We start from the raw sequence: 21,178 nt of genomic DNA on the forward strand, positions 1-21,178 counted from the left end.
TGTTTTGGAGGGGTGGGGGCGGTGCGGAGAGAGGGCGCGCCCCGCTCCCCACCCCGCGAGCTGCCCGGGAGGCGTGCTGTGCTCTAGACCCGAGAATACGGCATTTCCTTCTCCCCTTCCGGCCCGGCGTGCAGCCCCGGGGTCCTCCGGGGGGCTGAGCGGGCGTTAGCGACCCGGAGCTCCCCGGGCCGGCCGTCTGCGGGGAGCCCCGCCCCGGCTCCGGGGGCCGCGACACCTGCGCGAGGAGGCGGCCGAGCGCGCAGCTGGTCCGACAGGTTCTGAGCAGGAAGTGTCCCGCCCTGGCCGCGGGCAGCCCGCAGCCCCGCGCGTCCGTCGCTCGGGGCCTCCCGCCGGCCCGGCCCGCCGGGGCGGAGATCGGCGCGGCCTCGCCGGGGCCGCCCCCGCCCCGCGCCCCCCCCGCCCCGAGGCCGCCCCGCGGCCGGCAAATGGGAGCGCGGGGCGCGCGGGGCGATTTAAGCACCACGTGACCTACCTGGGCCGGCCCGGGCGGGGCGCAGGTGAGCGGCGCCCGCACAGCGCCAGGCACGCGGCCGCGGCTCCAGCATGTCCGTGGCCAGGAAGGACTGGTCGGCGCTGTCCAGGTGAGCGACCCCGAGCTGCGGCCCCCCGCGCGCCCCTCTCCGCGCCTCCGGGTTCCAGGGGCGGCCGCGGAAGTCCGCTGCTGGCCGCTCCTGGGTGCGGGTGTTAAGGGGGAGGGGAGGGGGACGGGACGGAATTGGAGTCCAGCTGACCAGGTTGGTGGCCTGACTCCTTCTAACCTTCTCTCCCACCCTCGGGCACTGAGGTCACGCGCAGGGTGCCCAGTCTGAAGAGCGGCCCCGGTACCCCCCCTGCCCAGAGGAGAGTGGACGCCAGGGCGCCTGGGCAGGGGGCGGCCTCCTTGGCAGGAGTGGACATCATAGCATTGAGGGAAGGGGTTGTGGTGTGGGTGTGACCTTTTGGGGTGGGTCTGGGCCAGGTCCCCCCATGGGCTGCTCAGCTTCTCTGTGCTTCATTCTTGTCCCATAAAAGGGCTGGGGCCCGGCTAGCTGTCCTGGCTCGGCGGAGAAGCTGGGCTGGGGGCACTCTCATCTTACAGAATGAGCCCAGTGTCCTCTGAGTCCTCTGCTTTCACTCCTCAGGGGTGGGGGAGCAGGGGGGCTCTCTGGCCGGGAAGGGTGCTGGGATGGAGGGGCACCGTGGACCCTCACAGTCCTCTGTCCTGCCTTCCCCAGGCTTGAGGGTGTGGGGCTCTCCTCCCAATGGCTTCCTCTACCCCTGATTGCTCCCTCCCCAGGGCTGGGGGTCCAGCTGTCAGACCCTCCAGACTTCACACTTCTCTGCAGCGCAGTTGTGGGGGTCACTCCCCGCTTTGAAGCCCACGGAGAAGAGAAAGTGAGGAGGGATTGGGGTGTCGCAGAGCAGAATCTGGCCGCCTGGGGTGGGGCGTGCTGCAGGGGAGGGTGTGCTTGGGTGGGGCTGGGGTTCAAGGCCTCGGACTCGGGGTGTGGGGGTGTCTCTGCCCCAGCTCTGGCACTCTGTGGATTATGGTGGGCCTGTGGGGGGTGCTCATTTACATAGTAAGAGGCCGGCTGGCAGGGGTGTCAGCTGGAGGGGTTGTGGGGGGGCGTCTGTTTCTGAGCTGGGCATTCTGCATCCCTACTGTTGAGTCTGAGCATGTCCGGAAGACCCCAGGACTGTGTGTGTTTAGGCTGAAATGCCAGTCAGACCCGCTGGTTCCGCAGAGGGCGTAAGCACTGGGGGGAGGGGGGGTGGGGGGGGCGGCCGGGCCCGGAACCCGCCAGACCGGCGCGCTCAGACGGACGTGGTCTCATGTGGCTGCAGGGGTGGGACCCGCGTTCCCACGGGGCGTCCGGGGAACCAGTCCTTCAGCAAGGCAGCCCTCCCGGAGCTGCACCCAGATGCTGCCTCTCACCCTGATGGGGCACCTGGAGCCCAGGACCCACTGCTCCGGCTCTTCCCCCAGGGGGACAGGGCCCAGGGGTGCTCGTGAGTCACTCACTCGCTGTCACTCAGTCTCCTGGGCCCCTACCGTGGGGACGAGCCCAGCCCGCAGCCCGTCCTTGGTAGGGGCAGGAGCTTGGATGCTCCGGTTGTGGATGGAGGTGGTGAGCAGCGGGCCGGCAGGCGGCGGGTGCCCGGGCTGTGGCCTTGTCCTTTCCTCCCTGGGCTGGGCCGTCTGCAGGAGGTGAGCGCCTGGCACCAAGGGGCAGAGGTTAATCATTTCCCTGCCAGGGCCTTGCAGCGGCCTGCTGCCCTCCCCTCTGCCCTGACTTTTCTCCCTAGAGATCTAGACTATCTAGAAGAGGCTTCAGTGGCCCCCCACGGTGACCCCTCATAGTGCAGTGCAGTGGCCTGCCTGGCTTGGGGGCAATGGACAGCCACAGGGCCGCTTGGAGTAAATCCCATCTCCTTGCCCAGAGCTGGTCAGGCTTCCTAGAGAAGCCTGCAGACCCCTCTCCTTGAATCCAGAGCCCCTACAAATGCTTCTAGAGCAGACTTCATCCTATCACCCCCTGCTAGACTCTCCCCAGAGCTGTTGGGCCTTGGTGGGTCATTCATATTTGCAGTTCACCTCGAGTAAATGGAGCCTAGAGTGATGCTCCCCAAGGGGCTGGAGAGTTGGCACAGGGGGCAGGGCGTTTGCCTTGCACACAGCTGACCACAGCTCGGTTCCCAGTACCACCTCTGGTTCCCCAAGCCCTCCAGGTGTGCATGCAGAGCCAGGAGTAAGCCCTGAGCCCCAGCAAGAGTGACCCCCCCAAACAAACCAAAGATGTGCTTCCCTGTTCTCAGGTGCTGCTGGAGAGGCGGTGGACGCTGGGGAAAGGACCCCAATGTGGGAGACCAACGTGAGGGGTTAGAGAGCCTTATAGAACAGCAGACTTCAATTTGCAGCTGATGGACCTGAGCTGGTCTGCAGGTGTAGAAGCGTTGGGAACCACTAGCCTACCCGTTGGTTCTAACTGCGGGTGTGGACCTATGCAGGACCTGTGCCTGGCTGCGGGTGTAGGGAGGTCCAAGAACGCCACCTTGAATCATTCAAAGGGAACAGGTTCAAGGTCGGAGAAGAGCATCTCTCTGGGCAGAGGGCCGCTGGGAAGGCCAGAAGGTGGGGGAGGGGGCGAGGGGGAGGGAATTTGGGCACGTGGGCAGGGGTGGCATCAGCTGGTGGTTTCTTGCTTGGTGACACCTCCAGCTTCCTTGCGCCGAACATTCTGCTGCTGCGGAGACCAGCCCAACCTACACCACCTCCCTCCCTTCCCAGCGACCCCCAGGACCTGTGTTCTGGGCTTGGGCTGGGGTTAAGGGGTGTTGTGGCAGAGTTGGAAGATGGATTCCTTCTTTCTCTTAGCTGTGCTCTCTTGGGAAAGTCATTCTGCCCCCATTCCACCTCCCCCATGACCCTCAGCTTGCTTATCTGCAGAATGGGAACAGCCCTGGCTCGGCCTGAGGTTTGAAGTTGGTGGATTTGCCTGGCTGACTCTGCAATGTTCCTTCCTGCCTTGATTTCCTTATTATTCACAAAGTTCAACAAAGTTGTGCACATCCCAAGGCTTTCACGAGCATTTATTATTGGGGCTCCCATGATTGCACCCTCCACGGCTCCCCCCACCCCAAGACTGACCTTTGCCCCTGTCTTCCCAGCCCATCCATTTCCTCCTCGGGGACTGAGGCTTTCTGAGAGAACATTTTCCCTCCCAGGTGGTTGGTGCCAACTCAGCTTCTGTTTCCAGGGTTGTGGGATGTCGGGGTGAGGCAGGCAGCCCCATGATTTCTGGGGGGTGACCATGCCTTCTGGGGGGCAGCGAGGTTTTCGTGTGAAGCTGGCGGACACTCGGGAATCCCACCTTCTTTGTAGACCCCTGGGGCTGGCTGGGGAGTGAGTCATTCCCCCCTGCTGATCACACCTTATATGGAGGATAAACAAACAGGGTGCTGTGGGAATGGGGTGGCTCAGGACCCAGGAATCCTCCAGGCCTTGCCCGCCCTGGGTGTGGTCGGGAGGGAGCGGAGCCTCCCAGATCACTCCTCAGGGCTGTGCATTCGGGGAAGGAGGGAAGGCCCCGTGAAAGGCCTGCTGCTCTCTGAAATGTGCGTTTCAGAGTGCCAGAGGCTGAGGAGGGGGCTCCCTACCAGCCCCTCACAGCCCCTCAGCTGGTCAGTGAATGAGGAACGGCCAGTTTGCAACTCTGCTTGTGGTCATCTAGGGTCAAGGTTATGGGTGGTCCAGGTCACGAGGCCTGGCAGGGAACCTGCTCTGGCCCCGAGTTGGAATCCACGCTTTCCTCTAGAGCTGGCGTGATGGGTCAGAGCTGAGTGGTTCTGGAAGAATCCCTTCCAAAGGCAGCTTCTTGCCTAGGGGAGGGAGTGTGTGTGTGTGGGGGGGGGGGGGGTGTGGGGTAGACACTCAGTCCACTCAGCTTTTATGTTCTGGCGGTACCCCAAGCCTCTGGAGAAGGGCGCTGCCCTTTGCAGGAGACCTCTGGCCTCAGTTCAGGGGAGACACGCCCGCATCAACTGCGGTCTCCCAGCTTCCTCTCCGGTAACAAGCAGGTGCGTGTGTATGTATGTATGTGTGTGAGCCTGTGTAGAATGTATGTGTATATTGAATGTGTGAATGAGTGTATGTTTGTGTGTGAATATGTGTACGTAAGTGTGTGTGTATATGAGAGTAGGGCATCTGTGTATGTATATGAATATGTTGCGTGTTTGTGCTTGTGTGTGTGACTGTATGTGAACATGTGTGTGAATGAGTGTATGTATATATGTGTTATATGTGTGAGTGTCTGTGTGTGCATGTCTGAGTGTATATGTGTGAGTGTGCAGCACTGTAGCACCGTCCTCCCTTTGTTCATTGATTTGCTCGAGCGGGCCCAGTAAGGTCTCCATCGTGAGTGTGTATGTGCATGAATATGTAGGCGTGTGTATGTACACCTGTGTGAGTGTGTTTATGTATATGTGTGTATGTGTGTGTATGAGTGCACCCTTGGGGTCTTGCCTGTTTCCAGGGCACCTGGACCCTTCCTCAGGGCGCCCCCCTCTTCGGCATTGCCTCTGCCTTGCCCCTTGTCTTCATCCCTTCCCCCTGGTGGTCTGGTGCCCCGGCCAGGACACAGCAGGTCACGCTGCCGCCCGAGTTACTCCAGTGGTTCAGGGTCAGAACACTGGGAGAGCACGTGTGTCGGGTCCCCGGCCTGCTGCCGAGTGTCACACTGGGAGCCTGCGTGGGCTGCCTCGGCCTCCCGGTGGCTCTCTCGTGGCCTTCCCGTCGCCCTGTCCCTGCCTTAGGAGGCCACTTGAGGGAGGGGAAGTCTCTACGTGTGCGCGGGTAGGACTGGAATCCTGGCGGGTGAAGCTGGCAGACTGGGCCCCTCTGTCCAGGAGAGCCCGAGGGCTGGCCCCAGGGCGGTTTGCCTGAGAGGATCTGGGGGTTGGCGTGGATCGTTTCTCCCGGAGACACACGTGCTGCTGATCGGGCTCCCCTCATGGCGCTGCCGTGGGAGGCGGGACCCCGAGGACAGCCGGGAGCAGCTCTGTCCCTGTGGAGGTGACAGGAGGGCGCAGGGGACCTTTCTTAGACTCTGCGCCCGGGATAGCCAGAGCATGGCCCAGAGTGGCCCAGGGCAACCCAAGGAGGCCGGGGAATCGAGAGAAGCCCCGAGAGGAGGACTGGGGCCACCCAGGACGGCCCAGGGAGACTCCCCCTGCCTGGGCAGAGCAGAGCCCCTCCCTGCAGCTCTCCCTTCCTCTGAAGTCCTGCTCCCCAGCAGGACCCTGGCCAGCTCTGGGCTTCCCCGGGAACCCCCTCCAAGCCCTGCTCTGCCCTACTGGCCCTGGGAATCTCAGCCTGTGTCTGCCTCTCTCATCCTAAGAAACATGTTAGGCACTTTGGTGCCACGTGGTTGGTGGCACTCTGGTCTCAGAGGGACTTGGGACGCTTTGGAGGGGTGGCTGGGGCCGAGTCCATTTCTTGCTGGTGGGGTTGGGGTCTCCGAGGCTCCGGCCCATCACACCAGCTCTCCAGAATGGACGCTGGCCTTGGACAGGAAGGGCGGCTGCTGGGGAGCGGGGGAGTCGGTCTGGGTGGGGGCTGGTCTGGGGTGGTGCCGTGTATTACAGATGGGGTTTAGACTGGCAGGTGCCAGGATGGCATGGGTGGGGGGGCAACTGGCTGCCAGTGTGCCCGTTGGCTTGTAGCCAGAGCAGAGAGGGGAAGCAGGGCCCTCACTCCCGGCCCCGTGTGCACAGCCTCAGACAGGAAGCTCAGGGGACCGGGAATCGGGGAGCTGGCGCTGGGCGCTCCCGCACATCTGCTCTGGCTGCTGGGTCTGTTCCTGAAAGTGGATGGGCCCAGTGGTGAAGAGGAACCCAGAAAGTTTCTATGCTTGTCTGCTGAGGCAGAGTCTTGGGAAATCCCTGCAAGAGAAATGTGCTCAAGATCGACTCATACATGGGGCTGAACCTGCCCCCACCCCATATTCCAACTCCCCCAGTTCCACTGTGGGTCTGAGGGAAGCCTGAGCCTTTGCCTCTCTGGGCTGGTTCTACTCCCGTGCCCTGCCCCAAAAAGCTAGCGCTCTCTGTCTCTCTCTTCTCTCTCTCTTTTTCTCTCTCTCTCTCTCTTCTCTGTCTCTCGCTCGCTCTCTCTTCTCTGTCTCTCTCTCTCCTCTCTCTCTCACTCTCCCCCCTTCCCTCCCCCTTGCCCCCTATTCCCTCCCTCCCTCCTCCCTCTCTCCCTCCCTCCTTCCTTCCTTTCTTCCCTCCTTCCCTCCCTCCCTCCCTCCCTCCCTCCCTCTCTTTCTTCCATCCTTCCTCACACAAGCAGTGCTCAAGGATCACTCCTGGCAGTGCTCAGGGGACCATATAGGACATCAGGGATTGAACCCAAACTGGCCAATTACAAGGCAGATGCCTTCCCTGCTGTACTGTAGCTGTGGCCGCATCCCAGCTTTGCTGTTCCTCTGGGACTGTCCAGCAGCCAGGGAGTAGCTCAGAACACAGGGTTTGGTCCCCAGTACCTTGTGGCCCTCCAGGGCTCACTGGGTGTGGCCTTGGTGGCCTCTTGAGAGTCCCGGGGTGGGTCTGAGGGCCCCAGGAGTGGATGCTGTGTCCCCTGAGCATGGCTTGGCCCCCTCCCCACTTCAAACAACAACAACAACAAAAAAAAAGAAAAAAATGTCAGAGGCGTCCAGGTCAGGAAACTCCAGCCTAACCACCGTTCTTGCAACTCTAGTCAAAATTTAACAGATATGTAATAGACATAAAAATGGGCCATGTTCAAAATGGAAATCTTTGGGGGGTGGAGGGCTCACACCCAGCTGTGCTCAGGGGCTACACCCAGTTCGATACTGGGGTGGGGGGTACCTCTGGGAACTCTGTGGGACCAGGGATCAAAATGGGCCTTCCGCTATCTCCCTGGCCCCCTAAAAGGGAAAATTTTCTTGTGTATGCATTAAAAAAAACAAATACAGAGAACAGGCACAATGATAATTATTTTCCCAGTTTGAGGCAAGGTGCTGTCATTTCCCCGTGATCTGTGGCCAGGTGCCATGGCCACCGCAGGGCGGATGAGGAAATGCCGCCTGCAGGGGGCGCTGTGCCTAGCCTGGGGCAGCTGCATTTCCCAGGCTGCTGGCTGGGAACAGGGTAGTGGGTGCTTTTGGGGCACACTGACCCTCTCCCTTCCCCCAGCCTGGCCAGGCAATGGAGTCTGGAGGATGAGGAGGAGCAGCAGCGCGAGCGCCGGCGCCGAAGTCGTGCCCTGAGCTCCACATCGGAGGAGGCGAGTCCCCAGCGCACCCCAAATGGAGAGCAGCCGGCCACAGAGAGGTGCGGGGCTGGGGCGGGTCTCTCCCTACCCCGGGGAGGAGGCTGAGGAGGAGGGTGGGTATTGTCCAGTTCCCAAACCCCTCCCCCGCCTCCACGGGCATCGCTTGTGGAGCCTGCACTTGGCTGGGCTTTTATGGGCAGGCGCAGGTGGCCCTTACACCGTCATGGGCAGAGAGGTCTCATTAGCCCATTTTATAGATGGAGAAACTGGGTCAGAGAAGGCGGGTGACTGTGGGGCTCGTCCCCCCAGAGACATCAGGGCCCGGCTATGTGTCAGGCACAGCTGTGTCCTCTAATCCAGAGATTTCCAGATGCACTTGGCCTGCTGACCCCTTTCTAGAAAACAAAAAACAAAAAAAACCAAAACACACACATACAGTACCCCCCAGAAATCTGCCTTCTTTTTTTTTGCTTTTTTGGGTCACACCCAGCAATATGCAGGGGTTACTCCTGGCTCTGCACTCAGGAATTACTGATGGCGGTGCTCCGGGGAACATATGGGATGCTGGGTTTGAACCTGGGTTGGCCACGTGCAAGGCAAATGCCCTACCCGCTGTGCTATTGCTCCAGCCCCCAAATCTGCCTTCTTTAAGCAGACAAGCAGAAAGGGCCCCACTTGGTTTTGGCTTTGCTTTGGGGGCCACGCCTGGCCGTGCTCAGGGCTTACTCCTGACTCTGTGCTCAGGGATTGCTCCTGGCAAGCTGTGAGGATCAGGGATGGAACCCGGGCTGGCCCCGTGCAAGGCAAGCGCCCTCCTTGCTGTCCTGTTGCTCTGGCTGAAGGGCCCCGCTGGACCCGAGGCAGCTGCCCTCCTGCCCACGGTTCCGTGTGCCCTGGGGCTCTTTGCTCCTCTTTAATTGCACTGCCTCCTGCCCCCCCCCCCCCCCCCAGTCCCCCTTCGGTGTGACTAGCCTTGTTGCCTAGAGTCCTGGTTGGGAGGAGGAGGGAGAGAGGGTCTGGGTGCGCTGTGGATGCCTGGACAGGGCTTGCGTCTGGGTTTGAGGGGGACAGACTGTGAGCGCAAGGCAGGAGGGTGTGGGGAAGGATGAGAATCTCATTTTGCTGAGGCCAGATGTGAGATGTTGTTCGGATCCCCCAGAGGGAGAGAACAGGGTATCCTGGGCCTCACTAGTCCCGCTGGCCAGTCCCCCGCCTTCCCCCCGCCACCTGGTGTCCTGGCTGCACCCAGCTATTAGCAGCCATGTATGTGCGCCCCCCCCCCCCCCCCCCCCCCCCCCGTCTGCCAGTTCTGCTCCCTGCTCCACACTGAGCTGCGTGACCTTTGGCGACTCCCTGTCTGTCTCTGGTCTCAACCTGAGCAGTCGGGGCTGGGGGCTGCCTTCATGCCTTTTGCCCTCCACTGCCAGCACAGGGCCTGGCACATCCAAAGTGCGAACATGGCGTGATGGGACGGTACAGGGCTCAGAGCCTTTCAGAGAGCAGGGCATTGGGGGGCTTTGTTCGCCAACGCCTCAGACGTTCCCAGCATGTGAGGTGCTGACAGTGACCCTAATTCAAGCCACGGTTTGGGGAGCCCAGGTCTCCACTTCCCCACACCTCTGGGGCCTCTCCTGGGTCAGGCCCACCCCAGGGCCCCCCACACAGACCCCCATGACTCCACCTCCCATCTCCTGTCTTTTGCCTCAGACTGCAGAGCCCTGAGGAGGTGCCGGCGCCCCGGCCCTCCGCCCCCCCGGACGAGGAGCAGGATGTCCAGGCGCTGCTCAGGAAACGGCGGCAGAGGTGGCAGGCGGGGGGCGCTGGGGACCCCATCCAGGAGCAGCCAGAAGCAGAGGAGGCCCGGCCACAGCGCCCTGCACCCCAGAAGGAGGCGGAGCTGCAGCCTCCAGAGAGACTGAACCCGGCCAGGCACAGCCCCTCGGCTCGGGAGGAGGGCCGGGAGGGCGGAGAGCCAGGCAGAGAGAGGAAGGGGGTCCCAGACAAGACCCCCCTGACGCCAGAGACCCCCGACACCGAGAAGCCAGTTCCGGAGAAGGCCTTGGCAAAGAGACTGACCTCCGAGGAGACCCCCACCTCCAGAAAGTTCCTGGCCGCTGAGAAAACGTCAGTGCTAGGGAGAACAGAGGCAGCGGTGCCAAAGCCTGGCCTGGAGAGGAAGCCATCGGTTCGAGAAAGATGCAGCATCTTTGAGAGGCCACCAGCCCCTAAGGAGACTGGATCCAGCTCTGAGAAGAAGTCCTCGGCTCTAGAAAGATCCAGTTCCTTCAAGAAGGTGCCAGGCTCTGGGGAGAAGTCCTCAGTTCTAGAAAGATCCAGTGCCTTTGAGAAGCCGCCAGGCCCTGGGGAGAAGTCCTCAGTTCTAGAAAGATCCAGTGCCTTCGAGAAGCCTTCAGCCCCAAGGGAGAAGTCCTCGGTTCTAGAAAGATCCAGTGGCTTTGAGAAGCCTTTGTCCCCAAGGGAGAAGTCCACAGTTCTAGAAAAATCCAGTGCCTTTGAGAAAACTTCGGCCCCAAGGGAGAAGCCCTCCATCCTAGAAAGATCCAGTGTCTTCGAGAAACCACCGGTCCCTGGGGAGAAGTCCTCGGTTCTAGAAAAATCTAGTACCTTCGAGAAGCCTCTGGCCGCAGGAAAGCCAGCAGGCATGGACAGGAGGGTGGTGTCTGAGAAAGCACAGATGTTCGAGAAGCCGCAGGGCTCCGAGAAGGGGTCCGAGTTGCCCAGGCTGGCTCTCCGGAGGACAGGCTCCGAGCGACTCCAGGTCCGGGAGCAGCCAGCCCCCCGGGGAAACCCATCAGCCCCCGGAGAGCAGGGAGCCAGGACCCTTCCTGACAAGAGACCCCCCTACTCAGCCAAGCCCGAAGAGCCGGTCGCGGCCAGCCAGCAGGCCTCGCCCACCCGCTTCCCGCCCATTTCCTTCCAGGTGGGCAGGGCCTCCCTCCCCCTTCTCCCGCGGGTGGTCGGGCCCCCTCTGCCTATGTCTTCCCCTCTGGTCCTGCCTGGTGCTCTCAGCCCCTCACTGCCCTCGGGCTCCCTGTGGCAGTTTCTTCCCTCTCCTGACGAGGGGCCACCAAGGTGGGTGTGTCAGCTGTATGAAGGGGTCTGCCTGTCCCCCAGACCCATCCTCATCCTGGGCCTGGACTCTGAGAGCTTTTGGATCCTTCCAGAAGCTGCCCCGGATGCTCTGCTGGTGGCCTGGTCCCACGGGACTGTCTGCCATGCCCACTGCAGAGCAGAGGGGCCGCAGCCAGCCGGGGAAGACACCTGCAGGGGACCCGCGTCAGGGTGGGCCCCGGGGTCCCTCCCGTGACTCCCCTCCCGCTCCACAGGTGGAGATCCCCAGCAGAGAGGACAAGGCGGATATGCCCTCCCCCACCCAGGCCACCTCCAGCACCGAGCTCAAACGCTCTGGTTTTAGCACCATCTCCTTCCGGGTAAGAACCCAGGGCGATTGTTTGCAGCATCTGCTGGAGGGCAGACTATGTCAGGGCCGTGGGCAAAATATCAGGAGGGTCCTCTGGATGGGGGCAGTGACTCCCCCAGGGGCCAAGAGCAGGGCTGGGGTCCTAGAAGCAGCAGGTCCGGGACCGGGAGTGGATTGTGGGCATGCCTGAAGAGCGCCACCTAGTGGGGACAGGCCGGAGCTGCAGGAAGATGTGCTTGGGGTTGGGGTGGGTCAGTAGCTTCCATCAAGGTCCTGGGCTGGGGAAGGGGCCGTGGGGGGCACAGAGCAGTGGGGTCTCTTGGTTCCTTGATACAGACCGCATGTGTGGCACCTCGCTTCAGGCTCTGCACTTAGCTTCTGGGTCCCCTGACACAGCGTCTCAGCTTTGGCTGCGTTGGTGCCCTGGGCGTGACCCACAGGCAGTGCTGGCCAGACAGGAGCAGGTGGGCTGCAGGGCCCTGGCCATTTTCCCAGGCACTGGAGGCATCTTTGGCCCCCGGAGGGTCTCTGCAGAAGGCTTGGTGTGGAGTCCTCCCTGAGGAGGGCGAGTTCTCCCTGGACCCCACCTCACGTGTGTCTTCCTCTCATTTCAGATGAGTCCCCGGAGAAAGAACGCAGAATCATCCTTAACCCGCAGGTCAGGGGCTGGGGGCTCCCTCCTGTGTGGGCTGAGTGATGCCCCTCCCTGTGTCAGGCTGGGCCACGGGGAGCACTGGGGTCAAGGCCTCTTGCCCAGGGCTCTAGATCTGGCAGAGAGTCAGGATCAACACGAGGCACTGGAGGAGAGAGATTAGGAGGGCTGCTTGGAGGAGGTGGACTTGGGTGCGGGCTCTGAAGGAGAAGAGAGTTGAGTCCTGGTGTTGAGGACAAAGAGGGAGAGGAGGGTCCTCTTAGAGGGAGGTGGGATGGGGCACAGAGGAAGGGGGACAGGCCTGGGAGTCCCATGGTCAGCATCCCAGCATTCATGTGGGTTTTTAGCAAAACAACTGGAGGAGGCCTCGATGTGCTGATGTATTGGGGTTTCCCTGCGCTCAGGAGGGGCCCAGGGCAGGTGGGTCGAGTCCCTGAGAAACAGACCCAGATGCTGTTCTCAGGAGAGCGGGTCCGGCCAGGAAATCCAGCGGCACAGGAGGTGAGGGATTTGGGGGTCTGGGGGCTGTGCAGACCCAAGGGGGCTCTGGTGGCCGGTTTCTGGACGGAGAGCTGGAGGAATGCTTCTTCCTTTTCCCTTTTTGTTTTGGGCCACACCTGGCAGTGCTCACAAGCTCTTTCCATACTTGGTGCTGGGGCTTGAACCCAGGCTTCAAATGTGAGCTCTATTCTGTTGAACTATCTCTGAAGCCCCAGAAATGGGATTTTAATTTTAATAAAAATCAGGAGGGGGGCAGGTTGGGTCATACCCAGTGGTGCTCAGGACTACTTGCTCCTGTCTCTGTGCTCAAGGATCACTCCTGAGCATGGCTTGAGAGACCATTATGGTGGGGCCAGGGAATCAAACCCATGCCGGGAAATGGGTATATGGGAAATGCTCTACCCACCGTACTGTCGCTCCAGTCCCATCTTGGTAGTTTTACCAGAAATTCAGTGCAAGAGCCTGAGGATGTGGTGCTGCCCCGGGGGCATCCAGGCACCCCCTCCCGGCCCCCCAGTGGCTGTGCCCAGGGGTATCCAGGGCTGCGTCTGGGGGTGCCAGGAAGGAAGCAGGACGGGCCTCCTGCCCTGCGCGTTAGCTCTCAGCTCTTGGGAAGGGCTTTTTTTTTTTCTGGGTCACACCCAGCGATGCACAGGGGTTACTCCTGGCTCTGCACACAGGAATTAGTCCTGGCGGTGCTCGGGGGACCATATGGGATGCTGGGAATCGAACCTGGGTCGGCCACGTGCAAGGCAAACGCCCTACGTGCTGTGCTGTAGCTCCAGCCTTTCGGGAAGGGCTTTTGCAGTCAAGGACAGGAAGTGACAAGCCCAGGTATCGGGCTGGCACAGCACGTGCAGGAGTTTTGGGGGACTGACGTCTGCTCATCAGAGCCGGGGGTGCTGGGTCACTTGGTCCTTGGCTCTGGGCCCGAGGTGTTTGCCCAGAGGGGGGATGTGACTTGTTTGGGTTCCTGCCTAGAGAGCTCAGAGTGGCCGAGAGGGAGGTGAGTGGGTGACTGAGAAGTGGGGGTTGTGGGGGATAAACACTCCCAGATCGGGGGGGTGTGACACAAGGTGAAGGTGGTGAGCTGGGGGTCACCATCCAGGGCGGGGGTCTCATGCGGCTGACCCTGTCTCCTCACCCCACAGTGCCAGCCTGAAGCTCTCGGCCACCCCAGGGACTGGCGGCAGAAACGAGAACATGCAGGAGAGGATGCAGAAATACCACTCGGCCATCAAGGTGGGCGGCCACTGGCCACAGCAGCGGGGGCGCCCCCGGCCCTGCCGACCCCCCACATCCTGCTCAGTGCCCCGTCTCTTCCCAGCGATCAGAATCCGTGAAAACCCCTGGCGCCTTCCGCACCGAGCTCCTTATCAGTCCCAAGAGTGCCACCAACGTGGCCAACAAGCGCCACTTCTTTGAGAATGACCTGGCGAGCGGGAGCCGAGCGGACCGAGTCTCCAGCCTGAGAGTGAGGGCTGGGGTGCGGGGGGGTGCAGGGCGGGGTACCCAGCCTTCACCCGTAGTCACTTTCCTGGCTCGGGGCTAATTTCCACATCTGCGTACCTGGCACCTGGCTGGGTGACTGGAGTGGCAGGGACAGGCCACACGCACAGGCCCCACACTGCCCCTCTCCCCAGGAGAACCTGAAGCTCAAGGGGGCCGTGACGTCCAAGCTGAGCCTGTGGGAGTCCCAGGAGTCTCCCGAGCAGGACCCGCAGGTACCCTGACTCCTCTCGAGGCGGGGGGTGGGGTGGGGGTGGGAGGGACAACCGGAGCGGCCTGGAGATGCTTGGGCTCCCCCGGCAGCCGAGGGTGTGGGGTGTTGGGCCAGGCCCTAGGTCCAGCTCACCCGGATGCCCCATCAGGAACTGCAGAAGGACCTAGTGGCCACCAGGAGGACCCAGCGGGAACGGCAGGCAGAGAGCGCGCTGGACGCAGAGGTGAGGGGTGCCCGGACCCCCACCCCAGACCCTTCTGTCTGCTCGACTGACTGCATTCTGCTCCGCGCTGCGGAGCCTCCTCAGCCGGCAGAGTGGGGGTGTTCCTGGGGAGGTGGAGCTGCCTTCCCTGAGAGACCCCGCGCATCCCCCTCTGCCCTCTGCCCGGGGAGCTGCTCCTCACGGCCCTCTGCCCACAGGTGTGAGAATCCGGGTGCAGACACACAGTTGTGATGTCGCCGGGACCCCCTGATGCCAGCCGGGACCCCTGCAGCGGCACCCGACTCACGCTGTCCCTGAGCCTTCTCTGCAGTCTTGGGGGACCTGGCCTGTGTCAGCACCGCCCAGCCTGGACCCCGAGGCTGCTGTCCGCGCCTTCCCCACGCAGCTGGGGCTCAGACGCCGTCTGCGGGAGCCCCCCGCCCCCTCCACCAGTCGAAGAATCTGCCCACAGCTGCCCCCACAGACGCGTGCTGTCTCCCCGCTGGGGCCCGGAGAGCCCCTTCGCCGGCCTCGGGGCCAGACTGAAGGGGCTTTGGCCCCCTCCCGCTTAGTGCTCCCCTCTGAACCCCGGCTGTGGGCCTGGCCAGAAGATCATTGCCCCCCTGGACCCCTCACCTCCTCCCTGAAGACCCTGTCTCAGTAAAGAACCGAATAAAACCCTCAGTCTTGGTGTGAGCCGTGAATGACCCACTTCTGCGCTCGTGCCCCAAGACCTGCTCTTTGGGGTCCTCGGCCGTGTGGTTCTGAGTGGGGGATGGTTTTCCTAGCAGCCTCTTTGTCGTGGGCGCCACCCAGCTGTCCATGGTAACAGGCGGGGGCTGACTCACAAACATTGCCGGCAGCATGTTCTTCCTCACCTGACCTGTGTGTGACGCTGTGTTGTGGGGAGTCGGCCCAAGCCCCCTCACTGCTGCCCCTGAATATCCACACGACTGGCCCCCTCTGGGGCTCTGGCTCAGGCCCTGACACTGCAGGGGGCTCAGCTCTGCATGGTGTGGCCCCCCAACCAAAGCCTGGGTTTGTGTGTGGGTGAGTGTGTGGGTGTGGGTGAATATGAAGTGTTAGTGTGAATGTGATTGTATGAATGTGTGTATGTGTGGTGTGACTATCAATGTGATTGTGTGTGTGTGGTTGTGTGTGTGTGTGGTGTGATTGTGTATGAATGTGTGCATGATTGTGATTGTGTGAATACATGTGAATATGTGGCAAGCTACCCGTGATGTATTAGATATGCCAAACACAGTAACAAAAACGTCTCCAGTGGAGACGTTACTGAGCCCACTCAAGCAAATCGATGAACAACGGGAGAACAGTGACAGTGATGTGTGAATGTGACTTGAGTGTATGTGAATGTGTGAGTGTGTGGTTGTGTGTGGTGCAATTGTGTATGAATGAGTGTGTGTGATTGTGAGTGTGTGAATACTTGTAAATGTGTTAGTGTGTGTGAATGTGTTTGTGTGGTTGTGAGTGTGTGTCCCTCCCAGCTCTCCCACTGACCCTGCTTCCTGCCCTGGCTCCCAGGTGCTCCCTGCACAGGCCGAGTCTGGGGGCTCTATGGGGCTTCAGGATCCCGGACCCCTCTTCTGGGCATCCTTGCAAGCGAGTACTGGGCCTTTTGAAGACGTTTGGGCTCCCAGGAACAGCAGTCATTGAGAGGGGCAATTCCTGATTTCTAGAAGATTCCAGTCAGGGCCCCGAGGAACTAGCTGGGAGGCATATGGTGTGGCTCTCCCGCCTTCCAGGGCCCAGGCTCCTGCCCCGCTGCCTCTCCCTGTGCTGGGGCTGCCGGCAGCCCGACTTGCGGCTCCACATTCATGCCATGCTGGCGCGTGGCTGACATTCAGTTGGAGGTGAGCACTCAGGCCACATCTCAGATGAGGGACAGCGCAGTTGTGGGAGCGGGGGAGGGGGCGACAGAGAGAGCAGGAGGGGAAGTGTTAGTGTGTTATTGTATTCTGCATTCTGCTGGAGACATTGCTGCTGTCCCGAGGCAGAGTTGACCTTCCTTGAGTGGGAACACGGGCCTTAAAGGATGGGGAGACGGCGCTGCGGAGAATCCAGCGTGGAAGGTGTTTGCTTGGCTCCCAGCGGGAGCCCCGGCATCATAGCTGGTCCCCCAAGCCCTGCCAGGAGTGATTCCTGAGCACAGAGCCAGGAGGAAGCCCCAAGCACTGCAGGGAATGCGTCCCCCAGAAAACCTCTGAAAAGTTTCAGGGCGAGCAAGGGATTACTCGACTGCCTCTGACCTGCTTCTGTTGACACCTCCCTGAAGCAGACTTGCTCCGGGTGCTGGCCTAGATCCCTCCACCTGAAGCTTCTCCCTCATGTCAAGGTTTAGCCCCTCATGACTTGGGGCCCCCAGCGTGAGAGGGGGCTGGTGGAGGGGTCCCTCCTGGCACCCGTGTCATTCTCCTTACCAGCTGCCAGCTAGGTGGTGCTTCAGGTATGCCTGGACCTGGGGGGCCCCAGCCTGCACACTCAGGAAGTGCCTCCTGCCCCGCACCCAGCCCCCAGCCACAGCCCCAGGCCCAGTCTGCCTTGGCCGCCCCAGGGCTCTGGCACCTGCTTATCGGGGCTCTCAAGAGAGAGACCTGGTTTATGTGACAGACTGCTCCTTCTGTCCCCGGCATATCTGTCCCGGTTTTAAATAGCTTATCTGAGCAGCTGGACAGCCTCATGGGCTTATATGGAGTGGGGGACATGTTCCTTTGGCTCTGTCCCAGGCACCTGCCAAAATAGCCGCCAACACCTCCCCCACCCCCCACGGCCCCGCCCCCCAGTCTCCTGCACACATTCCTGCGCGTGTGGGGCTGCCTCGGGCGCTTAAAGCCTCAGCGTCCTGCCCTCGCACACACCCGCCTGCGGCCACCGCACAGCCCCAGCCTGTCTTCGGTCCTGTTCCAAGGTAAGATCAGGCAAGGCTGGGGCTACAGAGCCGAGAGGGGACACCCCCCAGCCTGGCACTAGCTCCTTGGTCCATGTGGGTGGTCTCAGCGGTAAGGCTCCAGGGCCCGGCCCCCCCCCACCCCGCCCCCTCATGCCAGCGAGAACCCCGCATTTAAATTGGAGGCTCGGCTTGAGGCCAGCCCAGCGGCGGGAGATGCTGAGAGAATGAAGTGGGGAGCTGCTGGCAGCAGGAGGCCCCCAATTTCTGGGCCCTGTCTTGAGCCCTTGTTTCGGCCTCTCCAGGCCGAGGCCCCTCAGGAACGCCTCCAGATGGGGTCCCAGCCATCCTCACGGTCAAGTTCTTCCAGGCGCTGAGAAGTGGTCTCGGAAGCCCTGAGAAAGGCCAGAGGCATTCTGGGGCACTTGCCCAGGGGACCCCGACTTTCATCTGCCTTCCCAGACCTGGCGTCACTCCCCTTTCGGGAGGGGGCATGGGATGAGCAGTTTGGGGGCACTGGGGTAAGAGAGCACCCACTGCACATCCTTGCAGGGCTGAGCCCAGCTGGTATGAAAGGGTTAAGTCTTTTAGCACCGGCTCCATCCCCACTTGTCCCCACACCCCATGGCCCAGACCCGACTGACCCACTCTTTGTGGAAGGTGACGGAGAATCTCCCTGAGCAGGCTGTGTGGACTGGAAGAAATTTCAAAGCACATTCCCAGCCGTGTGCAGCAGGGGACCACCTGACCGAATTCCTCCTCTGACCTGCGTCTCAGTGGGCTGAAGAGGAATCTGGGAGGCGCCCACTGCCCCCTCCCTCCCATCCTGCATCCCCCCCCCCCCCCCCCCCCCCCGCCCTTCTGGTCAGCCAGCAGCTGCAGGCTTAGGAAGCCTCCAGGGGAATGTGGGGGGCCAGGGTCAAGGGGTGCGGTTTGCATTCCTCAGGAATCCAGAGCGTTAGTGCAAGCCTGGAACTTTAGGCTCAAATGTTTGATTTTTTTAAATTTGGAGGGAGGGACCACATGGGTGATGTTCAGGGGTTACTCCTGGCTCTGCACTCAGGAATTAATCCTGGCGGTGCTCGGAGGGCCATATGGGATGCCAGGGATAGAACCTGGGTCGTCCGCATGTGTAAGGCAAGTGCCTTCCCCGCTGTACTATCGCTCGGACCCCAAGGCTTGTCTCTCAGAGAGGTTTGTTGACTTCATGAAGATCATTCTGCAGGGGCCTGAGAGACAGTGCAGGGTTGAGGAGTTTGCCTTGCACAGGGTAATCCTGGTCCCTCCAGCTAAGCCTGGGAATGTTGGAGAACCCCTGAGCACAGAGCTATGAGTAACTCTCAGGAGCTACTACTGTAGCGGGCCAAAATAAAAAAACTGCACAGCAAAAATTGGTTTTGAGGGCTGGAGCAATAGCACAGAGGGTAGGGCATTTGCCTTGCACCCGGCCAACCCGGGTTCGATTCCCAGCATCCCATATGGTCCCCAGAGCACCACCAGGAGTAATTCCTGAGTGCATGAGCCAGGAGTAACCCCTGTGCATCGCCGGGCATGACCCAAAAAAGCAAAAAAAAAAAAATTTGGTTTTGAAGCCCACATAGTTTCCCTGGGGGCCTTTCTGCCTCTGTCATCTTCACTCTCCCGGGGGCATGGGTGTAGGCATGAAGGCGCAGGGTCCTGCAGATTCTCCCATGGTGCCTGTCCCCTTCCCTTCCTCATTTTCTCTTGGAGCGCTTGGCTGGGCTGGTGGCTCTCAGCCCTGACCTCGCACTCCAGGAGGGGCTCCAACTAGGACCAGGGCAGGCAGGAGAGAGGAGAGAAGGGGGAGGCAGGGGGTGCAAGGGACCAGAGCCATGGCGCCGCGGGGAGGGTGTTTGCCTTGCACGCAGCATCCCATAAGGTTCCCTGAGCACCTCCAGGGTCGGCTGCATGCAAGGCAAGCGCCCTCCCCGTGGTGGGCTCCGGCTCCTCTGCCTCCTTTGGGCCGGTTCCCTCCAGCAGACCCTGCTCCCCCACTGCTGAGGGCAGATCACAGAGTCCTCCCGTGGCCCAGCTCCTGGGGGTGCCCTCGGCCTGGGGCTAAAGGTGTCCCTGGGGCTGAGGCCGGAAGGCGGGTTCTCATAGCTGTTGCTTTCTCAGGCAGAGGCACAGGAAGGGGTGCAGGGGTGGTGGAGGGTGACACTCCCAGGGTCACACGCACGGAGGGGATGTGCCAGTGACCAGCGCAGCAGCTCCAGCTTGTCCTTGGCTTCTCCCTGGTGACCGGCTCTGCCAGAACCTTGCGCTTTCTGAGTTATCACTTAGGTCCGGGCAAAGAGCCCGGAGGAGGGTGATGGCCACTGTGGCCCAGGGTCAGGGAGAGGGTGTTTAGGAAGCTTCCCCAGGACGGACGAGGGTCCACTGGCCACTGAGCCACTGCAGTGAGGGCCTCTCCTGAGCACCCCCTTTCCCAGGGGAACTTCGTCTATTGGGGCTTCACTGCAGCAAACCGGCCACAGGGGTCAGAGAACAGGCCCGTCCCGAGCCCCTGCCCTGCTCCTGCCCGCTCAGCCCCGGGTGTCTGACTGTGTGTCTGCGTTTGGTTGTGTGTCTGTGTGAGAATGAGTAAGTGTGTGATGGTGAGAGACTATGTTACTGTGAATTGTCTGTGTATGAATGATCGTGTGATTGTGTGTGACTGTTTCTGTGTGTGTTTATGTGTGTGATTGTATGTGATTACATATGTGTATTTGTGTGTGTGTTTATGTGTGATTATGTGTGTGTGATTGAGTGTGTGATTATGTCTGTGTGACTGTGTGTGACTGTATCTGTACGTGTTTGTGTGTGGTTGTATAGGTGTGATTATGTGTGATTGTGTATTTGTGTGTGATTGTGTGTTTGTGTGTGGTTATGTCTCTATGACTGTGTTTGTGTGTGTGATTGTGTGTTTGTATGATTGAGTGTGTGATTGTGTGTTTGTGATTATGTGTGTGTGATTGTGTGTCCGTGGGTGTGAGATCCTATTTTATTTCTTCTGGCTCGTGGTACAGGGCGGGCCATGATGCGTCCATGTGGCCCTGCAGGGCACGTTGGGCAGAGGTGAGTGCTTGGGGGCCTTTCCTCTTTCCTCGTGGTACTGGGGAACCCTGAACGCTGACATGTGCTCCAGCCCCTTGCGTCCTTCCCCGAGGTGTCCATGTTTGAGTGGGATCCCGGAAATGCCAAGCGGTGTGCCTGGCGGGTTGAAGGGACATGAGCAGGTCCCGTGCTGGGGTTGGCCGCACCCCGAGGAGGGAGCAGGTGCACACCATGGGCACACGGGGGCTGCATTTACCCTGGGCCTTTCTGGGCCTCTAGCTTCCTCAGGGGGCCCACAACTGCCTTTCTTCTCTTTCTGGAGGGGAAGCGACCATGTCCGACGCGGAGGAGGTGGTGGAGGAGTACGAAGAGTGAGTATCAGGGAGCACGGGGCACCCTGCCTGACCCCCCCCCGCTCCAGGCCAGCGGTGGCCGGACTGTTTGGGGCATCTGGTAGAGGAATTTGTCTCTCCCTTGGGCTGAGGGTCCTGCATAGACTGCAGGCATGGGCAAGGGGGTGGGGGCTTTAGGGAGGGCTGGCCCGGCTGGTGGACAGGCCAGGAGGAGATGGCCAGAGGCTGCTCTTCTGGAAAGAGCCAGGCAAGTCAGATTGACAAGTATCCCACGACACGGCCGGTGAGGCCCTGTCAACCCCGTTCCGTGTCATCACGCCCTCATGGGCTCTGTGCCTGCGACGGTTCATCTGCTGTCCTGTCCTGGAGGGCCCCAGGGGTGGGATGCGCTGGCCAAGTGGACAGCTGCCTTGACACGGGTCCTTTGGCCGACAGGGAGCAGGAAGGTAAGCGCTGCGCAGCGGCCCTCGGGAGGAGCCTGGTCCAGCCTGAGCCTGACCCTCAACTGTCCCCTCCTGCGTCCTGACCTTTCTCCTCTGAGCAGAAGC

The 21,178-nt window shown here is 61.1% G+C and overlaps 1 protein-coding gene and 1 long non-coding RNA gene across 2 annotated transcripts; both read left to right on the plus strand.

The window, feature by feature from the left end:
• Nucleotides 1-564: 564 nt before the first annotated feature.
• LAD1 (ladinin 1) lies at nt 565-14,539 on the plus strand. The gene is made up of 12 exons (XM_056110527.1): nt 565-602; nt 7,717-7,854; nt 9,503-10,736; nt 10,857-10,888; nt 10,931-11,024; nt 11,143-11,247; nt 11,852-11,895; nt 13,542-13,632; nt 13,718-13,864; nt 14,034-14,114; nt 14,262-14,336; nt 14,534-14,539. The coding sequence occupies exons 1-12, from the start codon at nt 565-567 to the stop codon at nt 14,537-14,539; spliced, it is 2,085 nt and encodes a 694-aa protein (XP_055966502.1).
• Nucleotides 14,540-17,163: 2,624 nt separating this feature from the next.
• LOC130020099 (uncharacterized) lies at nt 17,164-21,178 on the plus strand. The gene is made up of 3 exons (XR_008791951.1): nt 17,164-17,241; nt 20,600-20,648; nt 21,066-21,178. It is a non-coding gene; the product is annotated as an uncharacterized LOC130020099 (long non-coding RNA).

The sequence above is a fragment of the Sorex fumeus genome, unplaced genomic scaffold (assembly GCF_029834395.1).
Source record: "Sorex fumeus unplaced genomic scaffold, SorFum_2.1 ptg000010l, whole genome shotgun sequence".
NCBI classification, from domain to species: domain Eukaryota; kingdom Metazoa; phylum Chordata; class Mammalia; order Eulipotyphla; family Soricidae; genus Sorex; species Sorex fumeus.